The 22,967-nt window shown below is 39.0% G+C and overlaps 1 protein-coding gene across 1 annotated transcript in view; it reads left to right on the forward strand.

The window, feature by feature from the left end:
• Rock2 (Rho associated coiled-coil containing protein kinase 2) overlaps positions 1-22,967 on the forward strand; it is a 90,556-nt gene that overhangs the window by 27,295 nt on the left and 40,294 nt on the right. The window contains exons 2-7 of the mRNA XM_090337440.1: positions 3,967-4,048; positions 6,296-6,396; positions 17,212-17,349; positions 19,257-19,517; positions 21,549-21,693; positions 22,792-22,930. Of these exons, the coding sequence (XP_090193566.1) occupies positions 3,967-4,048; positions 6,296-6,396; positions 17,212-17,349; positions 19,257-19,517; positions 21,549-21,693; positions 22,792-22,930 (866 nt within the window). The remainder of the gene's footprint in view (positions 1-3,966; positions 4,049-6,295; positions 6,397-17,211; positions 17,350-19,256; positions 19,518-21,548; positions 21,694-22,791; positions 22,931-22,967) is intronic.

Genomic DNA, 22,967 nt, shown 5'->3' on the forward strand with positions numbered 1-22,967 from the left:
GACAATTCTGTTTTTTTTTTTTTAATTAAAGAATTTATTAACATTGATTTTTACATCATGTTTCAAATGTTATGCTTAACAAACAAGTATTCAAGAAGGGAAGCTCTCTATACAATTACTGGCACTTAGATTTTAGAACATAATTAAAATTAAACTGAGGGTTTGTATGTGCTAGGTACATATTAATGTATGTAATAAAACATGTCTATAGACATAATGTTATATTTTTATGTCTATGTAGTTACGTTTATATCTCCAAGACCATGTGCATAACATTGGGTACCCAAATATTGAGTCATCGCTCTTGTACTATTTGGATTTAATATCCACATATTAAGGATACCATGTACCTTTTGTTCCTTTGATCTTATCTCACTCAACATGATTTGCTCTAACTTCATCCACTTCCCAGTGAATGCTATTATTTTATCTTGTCTGTTGGCTATGTAGAATTCCATTGTGTGTGTGTGTGTGTGTGTGTGTGCGCGCGCGTGCGCGCACCACATTTTTTTAAAAGAATTTATTAACGTTGATTTTTACATCATATTTTAAATGACAAGTTTAACATTCAAGTGTTCAAGGAGGGAATCTATTTACAATCACTGGGACTTAGTATTTAGAACTTAATCACAATTAGGTTAAGGGTTTGTATGTCATAGAAACATTAATTTATGAAATAAAACATTATGCCTATAGAGTCATAGGTTTTTATGTCTATATAGTTATGTTTATATTTCCATTACCATGTTGCACCACATTTTTGGTATCCATTCATCTGCAGTAGGGCATCTGGGTTGTTTCCATTACTTGGCTATTGTGAATATCGCAGAGATGAACATGGCTGAGCAGGTGTCCTTATCATACCCTGGGTTATGATGCTTAGGAGAGATGCCCAGGAGTGGTGTGGCAGGATTGTAGGGAAGGTCTAGTTTCCGTTCTTTAAGAAACATCCAAACTGCTTTCCAGAGTAGCTGAACTAGTTTACATTCCCACCAGCAGTGTAGTAGGGTTCCTCTTTCTCCACAACCCCGCCAGCATTTGTCATTGTCTGAGTTCAGAGTATTGGCCATTCTAACTGGGGTAAGGTGGTATCTTAGGGTTGTTTTTATTTGCATTTCCTTTATGACCATGGATCATGAGCATTTTCTCATATGTTTTTCTGCCATTTTAACCTCTTCTTTTGATTAGTCTCTCTCTTTGTTCCCTTGCCCATTTAGTGATTGGTTTGTTGGGTTTGGAGGGGATTAGTTTCTTGAGTTCCTTGTAGATACTGGGTATTAAGCATTTGTCTGATGTATTGTTGGTAAATATATTTTCCCATTTGGTTGGCTGTCTTTCTACTTTAGTAGCTATGCTTTTATCTGTGCAGAAACTTTATTTTTAAGGTTTCAGGTCTGATATTGAGGTCTTTGATTCATTTTGAGTTAATGCTTGTGCATGGCGAAAGGCTAGGATCATTTTTTAGTTTTCTGCATATGGCTGCCCATTTTTCCAGCACCACCTGACACTATATTAAAATATAAGTTTTCCGGGGCCGGGAGTTTGGCCTAGTGGTTAAAGTGCTTGCCTAGCATGCATGAAGACCCGGGTTCGATTCCTCGGTACCACATACATAGAAAAAAGCCAGAAGTGGTGCTGAGGCTCAAGTGGTAGAGCTCTAGCCTTGAGAAAATCCAAAGACAGTGTTCAGGCCCTGAGCTCAAGCCCAGGACTGGCAAAAAAAAAAAAAAAAAAAAAAAAGTTTTCCAATCAGCATCTGGAAAGAAAACAGCCCTGCTGACTTTTTTTTTTTTTTTTTTTTTTTACAATCACATGAAGACTTTAGGTCTCACAGTATCTCCCCCCCCCCCCCCCCAAGTCAGCCTGGGCACACATCACAGGCAGATTGTGGTGCTTGCCCGACCTTTTTGCTGTAAAGGTAAACAGTTCTATTGCTAGGAGTTCGGGACAGCCTGGTTTTGTTAGAGGCTGTATTGTAGGAAAGCCTACAGCGGTATGTCAGTCAGTTGCTGAACCATTTTGATGTCCTCTAGACACCATCCCTGGAAGCTCTACTCCGTTTTGTACTCTTAAATACTACCCACAGGCAGAATTACAGTTTTCAGGTGAGTTTGGGTGCTGAATTTAACAGTTGAAGTTCCTAAGAGTCGGCTAGGAATTTGTCATGAAGTCCTGCGTTGAATTCCTCAGTACCAGCATCGAGAATGGTGCTTCTATGGCACAAGTGGTAGAGTGCTAGCTAGCTTCTCTTCCTCCCTCCTCCTCCTCCTTCCTCTCCCTCTCCCCCCTTCTCCCCCACCTCCTGTCTCCGTAGTTAATTGGATATAAGAGTCTTCCAGGCTTTTCCTGCGGCTGACCCTCATATCCTCCTGAGTGGCTGGAGGATTACAGACATGAGCTGTCTGTACTTGGCTTTGAATGTATTTTTATTCTTAAAAAAAAAACAAACAATCTTTATCTTAGCTTTAGTACATCTACCTTTTACAAAAGTAATCACAAACTTAAATTGACACCCCCCCCACCAGGCTTCAGCTTAAGGTATATGTGACACGGGCTTTCATCATAGTTATGAGCTAATGATAGCTCAGCCTGTCTACTGATTGGATCTATTCACATTCAAAAAAACAGGCTAGGATTTAACCTTCTTTAAAAATGATGTTAGCTGGGAGTTCGGCCTAGTGGTAGAGTGCTTGCCTAGCATGTACAAGGACCAGGTTCAATTCCAGAAGTGGTGCTATGGCTCAAGTGGTAGAGCACTAGCCTTGAGGAAGGCCTAAGGACAGTGCTCAGGCTCCGAGTTCAAGCCCCAGGACTGGCAAAAAAAAAAAAAGATAAATAAATCTAAGCTTCAGGAAAAATATGTAATTTTCTCCACGTTCTCTGAGGAGATCTAAAAAGAAATCTTTTTATTACTGTTTTCTTTCCTGCAGTCCTTCAATCCATTTTTTTAACCCTTTCAAGTCTCCGTTATTTCTTTTAGCAGGGTGTCAGTCTCATTGTTCATATTAGGGAATGAATTAAATATAGCATATCCAAAGACTTAGGTAGCATCCTCCTGCTGTTGTTTCATTTCATTTCCCTGAGCCTTGATTTTATTTTTTTGATAGCTAAATTGAGATGGTTCCCTCCTGTATGCTTCAAGTTATTAGGGGATGGCACAGTCATGCATGCAGTGGTTTAGAAATACAACCACTTTTACAGTCATGCTTGTAGAATAATTTATTGATTTGGGGACTTTTATTAGCTTAAAAAAATCGCCACCAAATTGTCTGTGTTTACTTTTTCCTACTTCAATTATAAATTTAATGAATTCTCATTGGTAAAATAGAGAAAATATAGAGGACTTAAGAAAACAAAAATCCAGACACTACATTTTAAATGTTTCCACACAGTTTTTCCAGAGAAAGTTTAGTTTTGAAGCTTGAGTTTCCAAAGGATCAGGATAGTGTTACTTTTGAATTTTGTGTCCTAGCATAATTGTTTTATATTTTTATACTTGTTTTTACCTTTTTTTTTTTTTTGTCAGTTCTAGGGACTGAACTCGGGGGCCTGAGTGCTGTTCTTGGGCTTTCTCAAGGCTAGAGCCCTACTACTTGAGCCATATCACCACTTCAGGCTTTTTCTGTATATGTGGTGCCTACAAATCAAACTCAGGTCTTTCTGCGTGGTAGGCAAGCACTCTACCACTAGGCCAAGCTCCCAGCCCTGTTTTTACTTTTTTAAATGGTGGTCCTGAGGATTTTACCTAGAGCTTTATGGAGGCTAGGCAAGAACTCTACCACCAACTCAGACCCTTAATCTTAGTGTTCTCTTGCTAGGAACCCAGTTAAAGCTGTGGCTATGAAGAATAGACAGTATTATAACAAAGTGGGTTGATGTTTATTCAGTGAAAATATATGATAATATTTAAAAACATTTTTGACTACTTGGAAACTATAAAAACTTTTCATTTTTATTTTTGAACAGGATGGCTTAAATTCCTTGGTCCTTGATTTGGATTTTCCTGCTTTGAGGAAAAATAAGAATATAGATAATTTCTTAAACAGATGTAAGTATGCTTCTTTTTAATCATATTTCGTCACACAGTTGTGCTTTGGCTAGATTTTGTTTGATATTTTAGTGTATAAGTGTATTAGCTTAATCTATTAGCTCACTAACTTATTACACTTAAGGTTGGTTTTTGGTTTTTGGGGTTTTTTTTGCCAGTCCTGGGGCTTGAACTTAGGGCCTGAGCACTGTCTTTGGGCTTTCTCAAGGCTAGAGCTCTACCACTTGAGCCATAGCACCACTTCCAGCTTTTTCTTTGTACATGATACTGAGGAATCTGTATGCCAGACAAGTACTTTTACCACTAGGCCAAACTGCTGGCCTAAGTTTTTTTTTTTTTTTTTTAAATAGTTAACCCTTCACTCTTTTTAGATTTTGTTCTTTTCTTTTTTTTACCCCATCCTGGGCCTTCAACTCCGGTCTGGGCTGTCTGTCCCTGAGCCTCCTATGTGCAAGGCTCATCTTGAGCCTTTTTCTGTTTATGTGATACTAAAGAATCAAACTTAGGGCTATGTGCATGCTAAGGAAGCACTCTACCACTAAGTCAGCCTGGGGAGAAAAGTCTATGAGACTCATCTCAAACTAAATACCAGAAAATTGGAAGTGGTGCTGTGGCTCAAAGTGGTGCACTAGCAGCCTTGTGCTACAGAGCTCAAGACAGTGCCCAAAGTTCAAGCCCATTCCCCCCCCCCCCTTTGTTCTTTTTAAAGCCAGTATTTTTTTGGGGGGGGGGTCTGTTATGGGTCTTGAACTCTGGGCCTGGGATCTGTCCTTGAGCTCTTCAGCTAAGGCTACTGCCCTAACCTTACCCCTTGAGCCACAGTGCCACTTGCAGTTTTCTGGTAGTTAATTGGAGATGAGTCTAATGGACTTTTGTGCCTGGGCTGGCTTTGAGCTGCAGTCCTCAGATCTCAGCCTCCTGAGTAGCTAGGATTACAGGCTTAAAACCAGTATTCTTTCAAAGATAAAGTACAAAACAAAGTTGTAATATGTAAAGTACATAAAGTTCAAAATTTTATATAATTATTCAAACTAGATGCTTTAGGACAAATTGTGACAGCTCCAAGAGAAACTTTAATATTGAGATCTCCCGTATTTTTGACTTAATAAGGTTTATGTTTCTATATACGTAGGCATTTAAGGAAAAATGATTGGATGATAATTACTATAAGATACTTCCTTATCCTTAATATATGCCAGTATTGGTATTTGCAATTAATTTAATTCTTAGGATAAGAAATTCTTAAAATAATAGATACATGCATTATTACTACAATATACTCTTTACTTTGGAGTTGCCAAATTTAATTAATGAATGGGAGATATCACCCCACTAAGCAGTCTTGTCTGTAGTTACTGTACATGAAATATATAAGTAGTCTTTTTTGAAAAAATAGATGATGCTTCATGGCAGCTATCTGTTATGAGCTATAACATATGAGGATTACTGGGTCCTTACTCTGTTAAGCTGACATTCAGTTTGTCAAGCAACAGAGTGAGGAACTAAGAAGCTTAATTGTTGCTTTTTGCCAGTTAATAGTCTTCTTGTAACCATATTTAAAAAAAAAAAACTGTGGAATAAGAGGAAATGGTGGTTCACAAATCCTGACTGCCCTAAAGGCTGAGATGTGATGATCTCTGTTCAAAGCTAGCCCTGTCAGGCAATCTCCAGTTTACCACCAGAAAGGCAGAAGTGGAGCTGTGGCTCAGTGTTAGATGACTGGCCTTAAGCATAAGAGCTCAGGGACATTGCTGGGTTGACTGCTTCTCCCCACAACTACCCTCCACTAAAAGAAAACCACAAAATGAATAAACAAAAACATGGAGTATTAGCTGGGCATGGTGGCTCATGCCTGTAATCCTAGCTACTCAAGAGGCTGAAATCTTAGGATCACCATTCATAGCCAGCCTGGGCACTAAAGTTCATAAGACTCTTATCTCCAGTTAACCACCAGAAAACCGGAAGTAGTATTATAGTAGCCTTGAGCTGAAGAGCTCAGGGACAACACCCAGGCCCAGAGTTCAAGTCCCACAACCCACAAAAACAGAAACATGGAGTGTTCTGGTTCTCTGATGCTAGTTAGAATAATGTATATTTTATAATTTTAAAATAGGAGTCTTTAGATGCCATTTTGTAAATGAAGTCCACTTTATGAAGTAAAAATATGTTTACAAGTTTGGTGATTATTTAAAAATACTGTTAATAAAAATGATGACTGCTATTACAAATATGACATTTTTATTACAGATGAGAAAATTGTGAAAAAAATCAGAGGTTTACAGATGAAAGCAGAAGACTACGATGTGGTAAAAGTTATTGGAAGAGGTGCTTTTGGTGAAGTCCAGTTGGTAAGAATGTAGGAATTTTACCATAGCTTAAGATTTTTTCTTTCACTTTTTTAGTGGGCTGGGTGGGAACATTTTAATTGGTTGCAGCATAATAGCTCTGACCTGCATAGTCATGCTTGAAGTCCTTGGTCACATCACTGTCTAAGAGCCGTAGTGGTGTCCTCTCTAAGGGCTGGCAGTTGTGTTACTAACCATGTCCTGCCAACCCTGAGACACTGATGTTAAGTAACACCAACGTTGTTTCACACATGACCTGCCTAGCAGTTAGTGGTCCACCAGAACAATTGTGTGCATGTACTTGTTGTACATGTGCGCTTCAACTCAGGGCTGTAGTTCTTGGGCTTGCTTGAACTCAGGGCCTGCATTTTTTTGCTCAAGGCTAGTGCTCTGCCACTTGAGCCACACCTCTACTTCCAGCTTTTTGGATAGTTTATTGCAGTATTTTCCTCCCTGGGCTGGGTTTGGTCCATGATCTTCAGATTTCAGCCTCCTGAGTAAGTTAGAATTACTTGTCTGGTGGTTTTTTTTTTTTGGGGGGGGGGGGTGGGGTTGGTCATTGGGCTTGAACTCTGGACCTGGGCGCTGTCCCTGAGCTCTTCAGCTCAAGGCTAGTGCTCTACCACTTTGAGTCACAGCGCCACTTCCAGTTTTCTGGTAGTTAGTTGGAGATAAGAGTCTTAGGGACTTTTATGCCTGGGCTGGCTTTGAGCTGTATTCCTCAGATCTCAGCCTCCTGAGTACTTAGGATTACAGATGTGAGTCACCAGTGCCCAGCCACAATTTGTCATGTTTAATGTCGGATTATTTGCTGTTTTTTATTACTTGATCAGTATATAGATAACACTGAATAAAAGCCTTGTATAGCCATATAGAAGGCTTTTACTTTTGTTGTTGTTGCTATTAATATTCCATTCCAGATTTGTTTCGGCCACAAAATATGCAGAAACAAAGTCATATGTTGTTTTTTTTTTTTTTTGCCGGTCCTGGGCTTGGGCTCAGGGCCTGAGCACTGTCCTTAGACTTTCTCAAGGCTAGAGCTCTACCATTTGAGCCCCAGCACCACTTCTGGCTTTTTTCTATGTATGTGGTACCGAGGAATCAAACTCGGGTCTTCGTGCATGCTAGACAAGCACTCTACCACTAGGCCAAACTCCCGGCCAAGTAATATGTTTTTAACAATGAAAAATATTTTAACATTCCATTAATCTGATGGCCTGACCTAAGAGCTTGTGGCTTGTTTGTTTTGGCTTGACTTCTTGGTTCTTTTACCTCAGGCAGGGATTCTTTTAAAAAGAAGTATAACAAGGAAAAGTCCAAATATTTCATCTACCTGTCGCCTTTTCAAGTTGATTTGTACGTAGTGAATTAGTATGGTGGACGTGTGGAGGGCATGTTCCACATTTGACACTTCCTTGTTTTCTTTTTTTTGGTCAGGCAAAGCAAGCCTGACAGTGTAATCAGTCTTTCCTTATGAAGTGCTGTATCTGGTCAAGTTAAAAATAATATCTCAATCTACAATAATATTACCACAGTTTCTACAAATAAAACTCTTCCTGTAGAAATAATTTTAGTGTATTATCAGTATGCCACTGTATGTGAGATCACTGTCTTTACAGTCAAACGACTTATAATTGGATTTCTTATCTATCACTAACTAGTGGCACCTGAGTCTACTTACCTGTTCTCTATCCTTTAATCTCTTATCTGTTAAGTGAAAAGGGCAATAACCTTTATGCTTCACAGGATTTCTGTATGAATTAGATATGATACATATAAGGCATGTGGAGCAGTGTCTAGGTCATAGTCGTGTCTTGTACATACATGTTAACTAACCTTTGTCAGACACAGCCTGTTTTGCCATTTCTTAATGAAATACTTAATCAGGACCTGTTATGTTCCAGGAACTGTGATAGATTAGTAAGGATACAGTAGCATAGTATCTATCTCTTCAAATGCTGGTCCTATGGAGATTGCTATTAAGCAAGTACAATTACTGTTTCAGATTATATTAAATACAATGAAGGAAAAGATGTAGAATCTATGAGAGACTGAGGTTGGAGAGAGATAGTGAAGGTCTTGCTGTGAGAAAATGAAATTTGATTTAAGTTGTAAGGGAGACATAGGAAGAAGTGGGTTGACTGAAGTTGAAAGGAATATAACATTATGGGAATATGGGAATGTGAGTCCCCGAAATGCCATTACTTCTTTCATTTTCTCGTCCAGAAAACGCATTCCTTTCAGAATGAAAAACTCTGTCTTTCTAACATAACAGAATTTTCTTAGTTTCTTGTCTTTTTTTTGCCAGTCCTGGGCTTGGGCTCAGGGCCTGAGCACTGTCTCTGGATTTTCTCAAGGCTAGGGCTCTATCACTTGAGCCACAGCACCACTTGTGGCTTTTTGCTATGTATGTGGTACTGAGGAATCAAACCCAGGTCTTCATGCATGCTAGGCAAGCACTTTAACCACTAGGCCAAACTCCCGGCCCCAGTTTCTTGTCTTTTTTCACCTACCTGTAGAGAAAGTATATTTTTGTCTTATATCATGAAAATTCTGTGGTATTAATGTTTATGTGGCACTAATATTGCTATTGGATCTGTTCTTTTAGTATATCTCATTTCTATAGAACAAAAGTAGAATTCAGTGTAGTGTACTTACTTTAAAGCATGGTCCCTGGAATTGGACATTTTGAAGCTTTATGGGTCTGATAATTACTACTCAGTCCTTCAGATTCTTCTTCCTTTTTTTTTTTTTTTTTTTCATTCCAGAGCCTGAGCTTTTATTGCTCAAGGCTAGCACTCTACCACTTGAGCCATAATGTCATTTCTGGCCTTTTCTGTGTATGAGGTACGGAGAAATTGAACCCAGAGCTTCAAGCGTGAGTGCCTAGGCAGGTACTCTCCCATACTCCTGGCCCCCTCACTTTAAGGATGACAATAACATGAACAATAACCAACCTGGTACTATCTTTTACTGTGGTGACTGTTATAAAACATTATGAAAATGTTGCAAAAAAGTGTTGATTTATCTTCAGTGGATGTCTTTATTTTTATTTATGTTCATAGTTTTATAAGTTATATATGTATGTATTTTTTGCTAGTCCTGGGGCTTGAACTCAGGGCCTGAGCACTGTCCTTGAGCTTTCTCATGGCTAGAGCTCTACCATATGAGCCATAGCACCACTTTGGCCCTTTCTATGTAGTACCAAGGAATTGAACCAGGGTCTTCATACACACTGGGGAAGCACTGTACCACTAGGCCAAACTCATGGCCCAGTTTTATAAGATTATCTATCTATATTATTATTATTAATAATAATAATAATAATAATAATATTTGGTCGGTCGTGAGGCTTGAACTCTGGGCCCGGGTGCTGTCCCTGAGCTCTTCAGCTCAAAACTACCACTCTACCTCTGGGTTTGGGCATTATCCACCACCCTATGCCTTGAGCTACTACACAACTACCTGTTTTCTAGTGGTTATTTGGAGAGTCTCTGGGTCTTTAGATCCTCAGATCTCAGCCTACTGAGTAGCTAGGATTACAGGAGTGAGCCACTGCACTCTGCTAATAAGTTATATTTTTAAATGAAGCAATAAATAGTAACATACACTATTATAGAAATTACATCCTGTGGGGCTGCCTTCTGAACAATTTATATATTTAATAACCAGTTTCACCTTGAGAAATTCGATTCTTGATTTCCTCTTGGCTCTTTTTTCATAAATCCATTCCTTCTTTTATCTTTTTTATTGTAGTAAACTAGCTGCTCAAATGAAAACAGAAACAAAACAAACACAAGAAAGAAAAGAGCCTAAAAGAGGCACCATTGAATTCTTTATTCTACCCCTTCTGTTGAGTTAAAGAACAGGAACTCTAGATCTCATCTAACATATACTGCTACTACACTGACCTTTATAAGATAAAGTCATGATCTTGCCCTCCTTGCTTCATACTAAATGAAGTATGAAATCCTTTTATGATCTGACCAATGTCCGTCTTCCGTCCCTCCCTCCCTCCCTCCCTCCCTCCCTCTCTCCCTCTCTCCCTCTCTCCCTCTACTCCTCCCCCCCCCCCCCCCCCCCCGTTGCTTTCTTCCACCAGTCCTGGGGCTTGACCTGGGCACTGTCTTTGAACTTTCTCAAGGCTAGTGCTGAGAGCACTTCTAAGCTTTTTCAGTGTATGTAGTGCCAAGGAATCAAACCCAGGGAGGGCTTCATACATGCTAGGCAAAGCCCTTTACCACTAGGGTACACTCCTGGCCCACCGATTTTTTTGTTTTTTTTTTTTTTGCCAGTCCTGGCCTTGAGCTCAGGGCCTGAGCACTGTCCTTGGGATTTGTCAAGGCTAGTACCACTTCTGGCTTTTTCTTTGTATATGCTACTGAGGAATTGAACCTGGGTCTTTGTGCATGGTAGGTAAGCACTCTACCACTAGGTCAAACCCTAGGCTCCTCTATCAGTTTTTTAATGACAAAAACTTACCTTTCAAGTACTTTGGAGTTCTCATGTCTTTTCATCTAAAATTGGTCACCCAAATCTGGATATGTATACACACATACATACACACACACACACACACACACACACACACACACACACACACACACACACACACACACACACATATATATTTTTTTTTTTGCCAGTCCTGGAGCTTGAACTCAGGGCCTCTATACTGTCCTTGGACTTTCGTCAAGGTTAGCACTCTACCTCGTGAGCCACAGTACCACTCACAGCCTTTTTTATGTATATGGTACCAAAAAAGTAGACCCGGGTCTTTTGCTTGCTAGGCAAGGACTCTACCACGAGGCCAAACTCCCAGCCCCTATAATCTTTAATATATATACAACTTAGAATTACTATCTAGAATGGCAGAGACAAATCATCCCCTTATTGTGTAGCAACTTCTCAGTTCATCCCTGCTTATTGGTGATGTGTATATGTACATAATAACTACTTCATATCTGATAGTGAATTTTTCGTGTCTTTTTAAATACTATGAAGTTTAGAACTTAGACAAGTCTTCATTGAAGTGTTGGTTGTGGTCCTTGATCCCAGGACTCAGCTTGTTTTCTGGGCATTCTACTGATTTTTTTTGTGTCATGGGGCTTGACCTCTGGGCCTGGGAGCTGTCCTGGAGCTCTTCAGCTCAAGGTTAGTGCTCTACCACTTTGAGCCACAACAGCACTTCCAGTTTTGTGGTGGTGATTGGAGATAAGAATCTTTAGTGTCGGGCTGGGAGTTTGGCCTAGTGGTTAAAGTGCTTGCCTAGCATGAGTGAATACCTGGGTTCGATTCCTTGGTACCACATACGTACAAAAAAGCTGGAAGTGGTGCTGAGGCTCAAGTGGTAGAGCTCTAGCCTTGAGAAAGTCCAAGGACAGTGCTCAGGCCCTGAGCTCAAGCCCAGGACTGGCAAAAAAAAAAAAAGAAAATGTAGTGTCTTTGAACCTCCATCCTCACATCTTAGCCTCTTGCGTAACTAGGATTACAGGCGAGAGCGAGCCACTAGCACTAATTACTAAATTATTATTATTATTTTTTTTTTTTTTTTTGTCAGTCCTGGGCTTAAGCTCAGGGCCTGAGGACTGTCCTTGGACTTTCTCAAGGATAGAACTCTACCACTTGAGCCTCAGCACCACTTCTGGCTTTTTCTAAGTATATGGTACCAAGGAATTGAACCCGGGCCTTTGTGCATGCTAGGCAAGCACTCTACCACTAGGCCAAACTCCCAGCCCTAATTACTAAATTATTTTTAAAGCAGCTTTTAAAACTAGAAATCTGCCTAAGGCAAGGATGTAAGGGATATGATTTTTCAATACTCTTCGTGTAAACTCAAATTTTTAATAAATAATTAATGCCAATCCTGGGGCTTGAACTCAGGGCCTGGACACTGTTCTTAAGCTTCTTTTACTCAAGGCTACCACTTGAGCCTCAGAACCACTTCTAGCTTTTTCTATTTATGTGGTACTGAGGAATCAAACCCAAGGCTTTATGTATGCTAGGCAAGCATTCTACCAGTATGTTACATTCCTAGCCCATAAATCTTTTTTTTTTTTTAATTAAGTAAAACTGTCTCAGTTTCTTTGTTTCGTTGATTTTTTTCTTTTGGTCAGTTACAGGACTTGAACTCTGGGCCTGGGTGTTGTTCCTAAGCTCTTCAGCTCAAGGCCACTGTCCTACTCCTTGAGCTACAGTGCCACTTCCTGTTTTGTTAATTCCATTTTGGCTGCTTCATTAGCAATAGACAATAACTACCAGGTCTACCACATAGGCACTTTGGATCTTCTTATGAAAAATTCAAGTATGTAAGTTTTGGTAGTAAAAGTAAATTTGAAAGCCTCAAATGAATGATTTTGTTAGAATGATTTTTAAAAAGCCTTTGTAAATATTCTAAGAGATTCATTTAATAATGTCTCATCTACTTAAGCCTTTTAAATAGTAATAAAAACAGCAGTACTTACTGATTACAGAAAGGAACAAAGAAAAAGAAAAAAAAAGACACTGAAAATTCTGTCATCTGGAATATAACCACTGCTAGTCTTTTATTACTCTTCTCCTTTCTTGTTTTTGGCCTTTTCCCTTCGAAGATAGTCAGATGCTTGTGATACTGATGTACTGGAGAATTAAAAACAAGAAACTTTGACAATTTTGAATTAAAAAAATAGAACAGTTAGAATCAGAACACTGTTTTTGTCATTTAGGTCCTAGTCTAATGACAGGGTGGAACAGGTGCCACTTCATAATAGTATGAGCTGTGCTCCATTTATCTGTAGAATTGGCTAACATTTCTATTGAGTTTATTCTATATAGTACTTATAATCATTATCTCATTTTATCTTAGCAGCTATGAGGTTTTAATGTAGATGAAATTACTGAAATTTAGAGGGATCAGCTCAACTTGCCATGTAGCCCAGGTCTGTTGACGTCTAATCCATGTTTTTAAAAAAACTTTACGCTGTAGAATGATAATGAACAGCTACTGCACCTGATTGTTTATATTTCTGTCCATCTATATGGAATAGAGGAGTGGGAGTGGAAGAATAAAGGGAATCCAAGAAATGCTGAGGAAAATTATAATAGACAACTCAGAGACATCCACAGAGGAAGATCAATAGAAACCATCTTTCCTGGGACCGGGAGTTTGGCCTAGTGGTTAAAGTGCTTGCCTAGCATGCATGAAGACCCGGGTTCGATTCCTCGGTACCACATACATAGAAAAAAGCCAGAAGTGGTGCTGAGGCTCAAGTGGTAGAGCTCTAGCCTTGAGAAAGTCCAAGGACAGTGCTCAGGCCCTGAGCTCAAGCCCAGGACTGGCAAAAAAAAAAAAAAAAAGAAACCATCTTTCCTAAACACAATATTGTGGTACTTAGTAACATCACTGCTAATGAATTTTAAAGGTACAGTGTAGACATTTGACATGAATGAGACTATTGTCTCTCATGTTTATACTGCACATTAAATTATGCCAAAAGACTACAAGCTGTGGTTTTCATATCTTGTGTTATGAGCCAGTAAGTATTGTACTCTATCAATGTAAGTGGTATTTAACCCTTTGCTTAGAACATCTAAGCAAAGTAGTTTTTTATTATTCAGTACCATGCAGATAGAGATAATGATTTATTGAACGTACAGTTCGCCATTGTGCCAACTACCAGCCAGTCCCACAATGAAGGAATTTTTCCTATTTCTAAAGGAGCTTTTGGAACACACAGTGCATCTATTAGATGATTGTAGATACTGTACAAAAGTGGGGAGCTGTTTGCATCACTAGAAAGGAAGTCAATGAACATTTTCCTCATTCCGAAATCATTTTATGGCTGTGTAGGGTAAATTTTTCTTTATTTTGGTGCATGGCTATGTCTTTGTAGGTTTGTTTACTTATGTGTAAACATCTTTGGCTTCACTGATATTTACACCTAAGCAGACTAGTAAAAGCAACTTATACTTATCAGATACCTTTGTGTTTCTGTGTCTTTGTGCTTTATAGTTGACTTTCTAAAACTTTTTGTCATGGTTGAGTCAAGCATATATAATAACATTGGATAAATTAACTAGTATAGATTGCTTTCTCTAATGGAAACATTAAACTTGGATTTTTCAAATGAGTGAAGAGTGAGTGAAGATTTGAGTGATGCTAAATATCTTAGCAGCTTCTTTTTCCTTATTAAAAGGTTTATAGTATTTAATGGTAGGATTGGAATGATTGTTTGCTGTGAGATAATTCAGTAATTCAGCACAAGTCAGTTAAATTCTAGTCTGTCTGCTTTGATAGGGATTTCTAGTTTTAAGCCACCATCATTTGTCTTTGAATCTTTCATTTCTCTCCCGTGTTATCATACTGCTTTACAGTATTATTGTTTTTATTTGTGTGTGTGTGTGTGTGTGTGTGTGTGTGTGTGTGTGTGTGTGTATGTATGTGTATATGTGTTTGTGTACGTATGTCAGTCAGTCATGGGGCTTGAACCCTGAGCCTGGGCACTGCCCCTGAGCTCTTCAGCTCAAGGCTACTGCCCTGCCCTTTGAGCCACAGTATGCCACTTCCACCACTTCCAGCTTTCTAGTGGTAGTTAATTGGAGATAAGAGTCTCATGGCCTTTAGTGCCTTTAGTGCCCTAGCTTGCTTTGAGTCATGATCCTCATATCTTGGCCTCCTGAGTTGCTAGGATTGTAGGCGGGAGCCCCGCTGTTTTTTTTGTTGTTGTTGTTGTATTTTTTTTTTTTTTTGGTGGGTCATGGGGCTTGAACTGGGCCTGGGCGCTGTCACTGAGCTGTTCAGCTCAAGGCTATCACCCTCCCCTTGAGCCAAGCCCCATTTCCATTTTCTAGAGGTTAATTGGAGATAAGAGTCTCAGGTCCTTTTGTGCCTGGGCTGGCTTTGATCCTTGATCCTCAGATCTCAGCCTCCTGAGTAGCTAGGAGTACAGGTGTGAGCTGCCATGCCCTGCTTAATTTTCTTTTTTTAATTTATGGAGGTATACTTTATTGGTGTTTTATCTACTCCATCAAGTACTGAGATGGTATAAAATTTCTAACTGAAAATATGTATTTGTCTCTTATTTTTTGTTTCATGAATTTTGAAGGTCATTTATTACCGATGTATGCATATCTAGAATTGTAAGCCTTCCTGATGTATTCCATTTTCTATCCAAATTATAGTCATTTTATCTTGTAATATATTGTGCCTTGAAGTCTGCCTTAATTAGATTCCTTTGCTAACATCTTATTCTTAATCCTTGCTGTTTGCATGGTAATATCTTCTGATTATTTCAACTTATCTGGTCTTACATTAAAATGTATAAGCTTAAATCTTGCTTTTTAATTAAGTTTGATAACTTTTGTTTATCGGTTGTTATATTTATTAGTCCAGTTATATTTTTACATATTTTAGACTGCTTAAAATTGTCTTATAGGCCCCCATTTCTGGTGAAATGTTCATTTCAATTCCTCTATTTTTCAGTTGTATTATTTTTGTGTTTTTAATTGATGGAACATACATCAAGGGGCTTTTCCTATTTATATACTTAGTAGTATTGAGCACTTAGTGTTTATGTTCTTACATGAGTACTTTAGTATTTATATTTATGAGTAGTTTAAAGCAAAATTCTCTTTTGGGACATTTTCTGTTGATTGCCTTTTTCTTGATAAATTACATTTTCCTTTGCCTCTATTAGTTTTTATATTATATAATGGACTTTGCGGCTAAAATGGTAGATACTATGAATTTTGTTACTTTTCTTTGAAGGGTTTTGATTTTCATTTTAATGGTTTGCTCTGTTTCTTGCTTAATTTTAGTGCAGGCTTAGTTTAACACTTTGTAAAAGTAGATGTGTCAGAAAGATCAAAGTATTTCCCAAGTCCTTTTAACTCAGCCTTCAGATTCTGCTCTTTTGATCTTTTAGAGTTTGTCATTAGCTTTTGTTAAGTAGTATGGAATAGGACTTTCTTCAGAGCATAATTCTTTCTTGTAAGATGTCAGCTAGATGCCCAGGAATTTAAGAAAGATTTCTTCACTTTTGCTTGTCTGTAAATCTAGTGTCTTTCTACTGCAGCTTAATGTCTGGGATTTCTATTTAGCCATCAGCCTCATTGCAGTTCTTCTCTAGTAACATGGGATACTTGATGTCTAGTAGCTCAGCCTTTAGCCAGTCACTCACTTGCAACCTCTAGGGTTCTTATCCGTATTTTCCATTTGCCACTCATTATCCAGCTGCCTTAACCATCTTCCATCTCAACTCAGCCAGACCACTGTGCTTTGTGCTAGACAACCACTTGCTATACACTGGTTGGGATGTTGATTTCAAGTTGTTGCTGGGTTATTGTGAGAATTACTTGATAATGTTCTCCTTTCTCAGGATTATAGTCTTGTGCTTCTTATTTTCCAAAACTTGGGTCAAAACTACTGCATCATGTATGTTTCCATTAGTTTATCTTCTTTTTTGGGGAGCAGATGTTATATATTTTCTCCTTGTTTTTCTTTTTATTTATTTATTTTTTAGTATTATGCTTTTACTTTTTCACAAGGGTAGCATAATTCTCTTTTACAACTGAAGTTTTTAATAGTATCTTTCTCTTCCCTTAAAATTAAAGTAGTTGTAGGGGGCTGGGAGTTTGGCCTAGTGGTAGAGCGCTTGACTAGCATGCCCAAAGACCCAGGTTTGATTCCTCAGTACCACGTACATAGAAAAAGCTAAAAGCTCAAGTGGGAGAGCTCTAGCCTTGAGAAAGCCCAAGGACAGTGCTCAGACCATGAGTTCAAGCCCCAGGACTGGCCAAAAAAAAACTGTTAATAATTTTTCTGCTTTAAAAAATTCACAGGTTCGTCATAAAGCATCACAGAAGGTTTATGCTATGAAGCTTCTTAGTAAATTTGAAATGATAAAAAGATCAGATTCTGCTTTTTTCTGGGAAGAAAGAGATATTATGGCCTTTGCCAACAGTCCTTGGGTGGTTCAGGTAAGCATACTAATGTTCATAAATGTTTATAAATGTTTATTCTCTTTTTGGTACTAGTTTTTTTTGTTTTGTTTTTTTGTGGGTCATGGGGCTTGAACTCAGCCTGGGCACTGTCCCTGAGCTCTTCAGCTCAAGGCTTACTGCTCTACCCTTGAGCCAAGCCCCACTTCCCATTTTCTTGATGTTAATTGGAGATAAGAGTCTCAGGTCCTTTTGTGCCTGGGCTGGCTTTGAACCTTGATTCTCAGATCTCAGCCTCCTGAGTAGCTAGGATTACAGGTGTGAGCCACTGTGCCCTGTTAAGTACTGGTTGTTTGTAAGAGTTTTACATCCCATGCCTCATTTCCATAGAAATGTTTTTCATAAGATAATTTTCATTATGCTTGTTTAATGCACCAAATAATATATCTGGATAAACATGACATGTGGGCTGGGAGTATGGCATAGTGGTAGAGTGCCTCCCTAGCATTCACGAAGCCCTGGCTTGGATTCCTTTGTACCACATGCTCAGAAAAAACTGCAAGTGATGCTGAGGCTTACATGGTAGGGCACTAGCCTTGAAAAAGCCCAAGGACAGTGCTCAGGCCCAGAGTTCAAGTTCCAGGACTACAAACAAAATAAAACATGACATATAATAATTACTTAAATTTACTATGGAAACAGTTTTGTAATGTGTGTGTATGTGCACACATGCGCGCACGTGGTGCACAATGCATGTATGTTGGTATTGGTATCTTTTAGCTTTTTTTCTTTAGCACTAGCACTCTACAATGTGAGCCACAATTCTACTTCTAGCTTTTTGGCTGTCATTTGGAGATAAGAGTCTCATTGATTTTCCTGCTTGGTCTAGCTTTGACCTGTGAGTCAGATATCAGCCTCCTGAATAGTTTGGATTACAGGTGTGAGCAACTTATAACCTGCTCACTCTTATTTATTTATTTATTTATTTATTTTTTTGCCAGTCCTGAGCTTGAGCTCAGGGCCTGAGCACTGTCCTTGGACTTTCTCAAGGCTAGAGCTCTACCACTTGAGCCTCAGCACCACTTCCGGCTTTTTTCTATGTATGTGGTACCGAGGAATCGAACCCGGGTCTTCATGCATGGTAGGCAAGCACTTTAACCAGTAGGCCAAACTCCCAGGCCCACTCTTATTTATTTTTAATTAATTAATTTTTGTCTACTAACCAGTTGTATTTCATTCTGTTAAAATAAGCAGTGTAGATTATAAACAACAGAAATTTATAGCTCTCTTGTGATGCTGGAGAATATTTTGTTGCATGGTGAGGTATAATAAGGAATGTATCTGGTCTTTTCCCTTACCTTCTGGTGACTAGCTTTAGAAATCCAAAGTTTTCTGAATAATAGGAGTGTTTTATAGCCTGAAGATTGGAGCTTTCAGCTACCAGACCTTCATGGAAAAGAATGGGGCTGGCAATTGACTTTAATTTTGGCCCATGATTTATTTAATTATGCCTATCATGAGATCCCGTAAAAACCCTGGACAGTGAAGCTGGCTGGTTGGAGAACATCCTTATGTGTAGCTGCTGGGAGAGCGTGCGTCCTAATTTCACAGGGAGAGGACACAGACATAGGCGTTCCTGCCAGGCTTGGACCGACTCAGTATATCCTTTATATTGAGACTGTAACTCAGTGCTTGTCTGAACTCTGTGAGTCAGTCATCTTAGTGCATTGTGGGAGCCTGAGGTGATTGTAGGAACCCTTTAGTTTGCAATCAGTCAGGAATGGAGATCCCTGAAGGGCTAATTTCAGAAATTTTAACTTAGTTGTAATTTGTCTTTTTCATTGTTAATTATAATTTTTGTTTATTATTTGATCATTTGGGTTTTGTTCCGTTTGTAGTATTGTTCTTTGGTTTTTACTTTTTCCCTTTTTATTTTTGTTTTTTAGCTCTTTTGTGCTTTTCAAGATGATAGGTATCTTTACATGGTAATGGAATATATGCCTGGTGGCGACCTTGTAAACCTTATGAGTAATTATGATGTGCCTGAAAAATGGGCCAAATTTTATACTGCTGAAGTTGTTCTGGCTCTGGATGCAATACACTCCATGGGTTTAATCCACAGAGATGTGAAGCCTGACAACATGCTCTTGGATAAACATGGTCATCTAAAATTAGCAGACTTCGGCACATGTATGAAGATGGATGAAGTAAGTAAGCAAGAAAAACAATACTGGGATTTTTGCACAAATTAGTATTTTATAGTTTGAATACAAATAAAATGAAATTAAAACATTGCTGTAATCATTTACTCACCTATAAAATTATTAGTAGATTTGGCAAATATGAAAGAGATGTAACTTATTTTCCTCGTAGTATATAGATGAGCATTTGCTACCAATCACAAGTGGTGCATGAACTCTAAGCATAGAATTAGAGTATAAAGCTGCGTGCCAGCGGCTCAGTCCTGTAATCCTGCCTACTCAGAAGGCTGAGATCTGAGGATTGTGGTTCAAAGCCAGCCCAAGCAGGAAAGTCTGTGAGACTCTTCACTCCAATTAACTACCAGAAAACCAGAAGTGGCATTGCGCTCAGGGACAGCGCCTATGCCCAGAGTTCAAACTCCACAACCAAGACTAACCCCCCCAAAATAAAAAAAGAATTAGAGCATAAAACTACAAATGTGGCTATTGCTACCACCATTAAAGAAGATAATGGTAAGGAAAGAAATTTATTCTTCCACTTCTCATTCATTCCCTCTGATTAAACCATATAAAATATATTTGGAGGCATAATTTAGTGTGATGTCTTCACTTATAAAATAATTCATGTTATGATTAATAGATTCAGTATATTAACCTTATAGCTAGTTGTAATAGTTATTTGCTTTGACTTCCTTTTTCTTTTTTCTTTTTTTTTGGCTGGGAAGGGGGCGGGCCAGTCCTGGGGCTTGAACTCTCAGGGCCTGGGCACTGTCCTTGGGGTTTCTCAAGGCTAGCTGTCTACCATTTGAACCCATAGCACCACTTCCAGCTGTTTCTGTGTATGTGGTACCAAGGAATCAAACCCAGAGCTTCGTGCATGCTAGGCAAGCATTCTACCACGAGGCCACATTCCTAGTCCACATGTAAAGTTCAAGGACAGTGCCTAGGCCGTAAGTTTAAGCCCCATGAGTAACAAAACAACAGCTTTAAATTAGAAGGGCTAATTGGTTACTATAACAATTAATCATAGTGATATCTTACTAAGTTCTACCACTAATCATGACTTAATTTTCTGAATGTTGTTGTTTTCATTCCCTTTTTCAAAAAAAAAAGAAAGCATTTTTGAATGTGAGTCATATTGCATATTTACATCTGAATGTGTCTCAGTGTGTGCTGAGAAATGCTGTTTTAAATGACTTGCATACAAATAAATGGACATGTTAAATTGAACCCCCTTGTACAACCACATGAAGCCCCTAATGATTCTTTTCTCTACAAGTGTTTTTATTCTGTATTTTCCTTATAACTACTATATAGTGTGATTAAAAAGAAACAAAAGTTGTTGATTTACACAAAATCTTTGTGTTTGCCAACTTTTTTTTTTTTTTTTTATTTCATTGATGAAACCTGAGTTTGAAGTCTCTTGATAGGGCCGGGAGTTTGGCCTAGTGGTAGAGTGCTTGCGTAGCACGCACCAAGACCCAGGTTTGATTCCTCCGTACCACATTCATAGAAAAAACCCAGAAGTAGTGCTGAGGCTCAAGTGGTAGAGTTCTAGCCCTGAGAAAGCCCAAGGCCAGTGCTCAGGCCCTGAATTCAAGGCCCAGGACTGGTGCCAAAAAGAAAAAAGTCTCTGATCTCATCTCCTGTAATCTGGACTACCATGTAAATAACCCCTGTATCTTGAAGCCATGTCAGTTCTGTTGGGTGAAATTCTGTATGTCTATACAGTGTCAAGTGTATGTGTCGTGTGTTTTGTGGGTCGTGGGGCTTGGACTCTGGGCCTGGGTGCTGGCCCTGAGCTCTTAAGGCTACCACCCTACCCCTTGAGTAACAGCGCCACGTACTGGCTTTCTAGAGGTTAATTGGAGATAAGAGTCTCAGGTTCTTTTGTGCCCCCACTGGCTTTGAACCTTGATCTTCAGATCTCCGCCTCCTGAGTAACTAGGATTGCAGGAAAGAGCCACTGTGCCCGGCATGTGTGTGTTTAAACACTCATCTGCTTTGTTGTTTTATTAATTTTTGTTCTTTACCCAGACAGGAATGGTGCACTGTGATACAGCAGTTGGAACACCTGATTATATATCACCTGAGGTTCTTAAATCACAAGGGGGTGATGGTTATTATGGGCGAGAATGTGACTGGTGGTCTGTAGGTGTTTTCCTTTTTGAGATGTTAGTGGGTAAGTAATACTTTTAACTTGTTATCTTTCTATACCTTTCCTTAACACTTTACCTTAGTCAAGCATTTGGGAATTTAAAAAGAATTGCCTGTGTTCCAGGGAAAAATTTCTGGAAATTTGTATTAAAATCTGACATGTTACTAGCCCAGTGGCTGAAAATAAATGACCATGAAAGGATTCGAAAGTGTATTGTACAGGTTGGGAGTTTGGCCTAGTGGGAGAGTGCTTGCCTAACATGAATGAAGACCCATGTTTGATTCCTCAGTATCACATACATAGAAAAAAATCCAGAAGTGGTGCTGTGGCTCAAATGGTAGACCACTAGCCTTGTGAAAACCCAAGGACAATGTCAGCCCCTGAGTTCAAGCCCCAGGACTGGCACACACACAAAAAGGTTACTTTTTTTTTTTTTAAGTATATTATATCAGACCCTGGTGGCTTATGCCTCTAATCCTAGCAACTTGGGAAGTAGAGACCAAGATGATCAACATTCCAGGCTAACCTGAGCAAAAAAGTTCACAAGACCCCATCTTAGCTTATAAAGGTAGACATGGTGTACACACCTGTCATCCTGTGGTGACACACATAAATAGGAGGTTTGTGCTCTAGTTTAGCTAGGGCAAAAATTGAGAATCTATGTTAATAAACAGAGCAAAAAAGGGTGGACTCAAATGGCTAAGCATGAAGCTCTGAGTTCAAACCCCATATTCCCTCTCCCTAAACAATATATTGTCATTTGCTCTTCCATTTATTTTTATTTATTTTTGTGGGTAATGGGGCTTGAACTCCTTGGCCTGGGCACTGTCCCTGAGCTCTTCAGCTCAAGGCTACCACCCTACCCTTGAGCCAAGCCCCACTTCCCATTTTCTAGAGGTTAATTGGAGATAGGAGTTTCAGGTCCTTTTGTGCCTCGGCTGGCTTTAAACCTTGATCCTCAGATCTTAGCCCCCTGAGTAGTTAGGATTATAGGAGTGAGCCACCTCACCTGGCTGCTCTTCCATTTATGTGGGTAATTTTAAGCTTAATATATTTAAATGTTTGATGAAAAGCCTTTAATTCATATTTGTTTTACATTTGCTGTCTTTCTTGGAATTCTAGGGGATACTCCATTTTATGCAGATTCACTTGTAGGAACTTACAGCAAAATTATGGATCACAAAAATTCTCTCTGTTTCCCTGAAGATGCAGAAATTTCAAAACATGCCAAGAGTCTCATCTGTGCATTTTTAACAGAGAGGTAATGTACACTGAAGCCCTTGATTTTTAAACGAAAG

This window comes from Megascapheus bottae, chromosome 7, assembly GCF_031878675.1.
Source record: "Megascapheus bottae isolate mThoBot1 chromosome 7, mThoBot2.hap1, whole genome shotgun sequence".
NCBI classification, from domain to species: domain Eukaryota; kingdom Metazoa; phylum Chordata; class Mammalia; order Rodentia; family Geomyidae; genus Megascapheus; species Megascapheus bottae.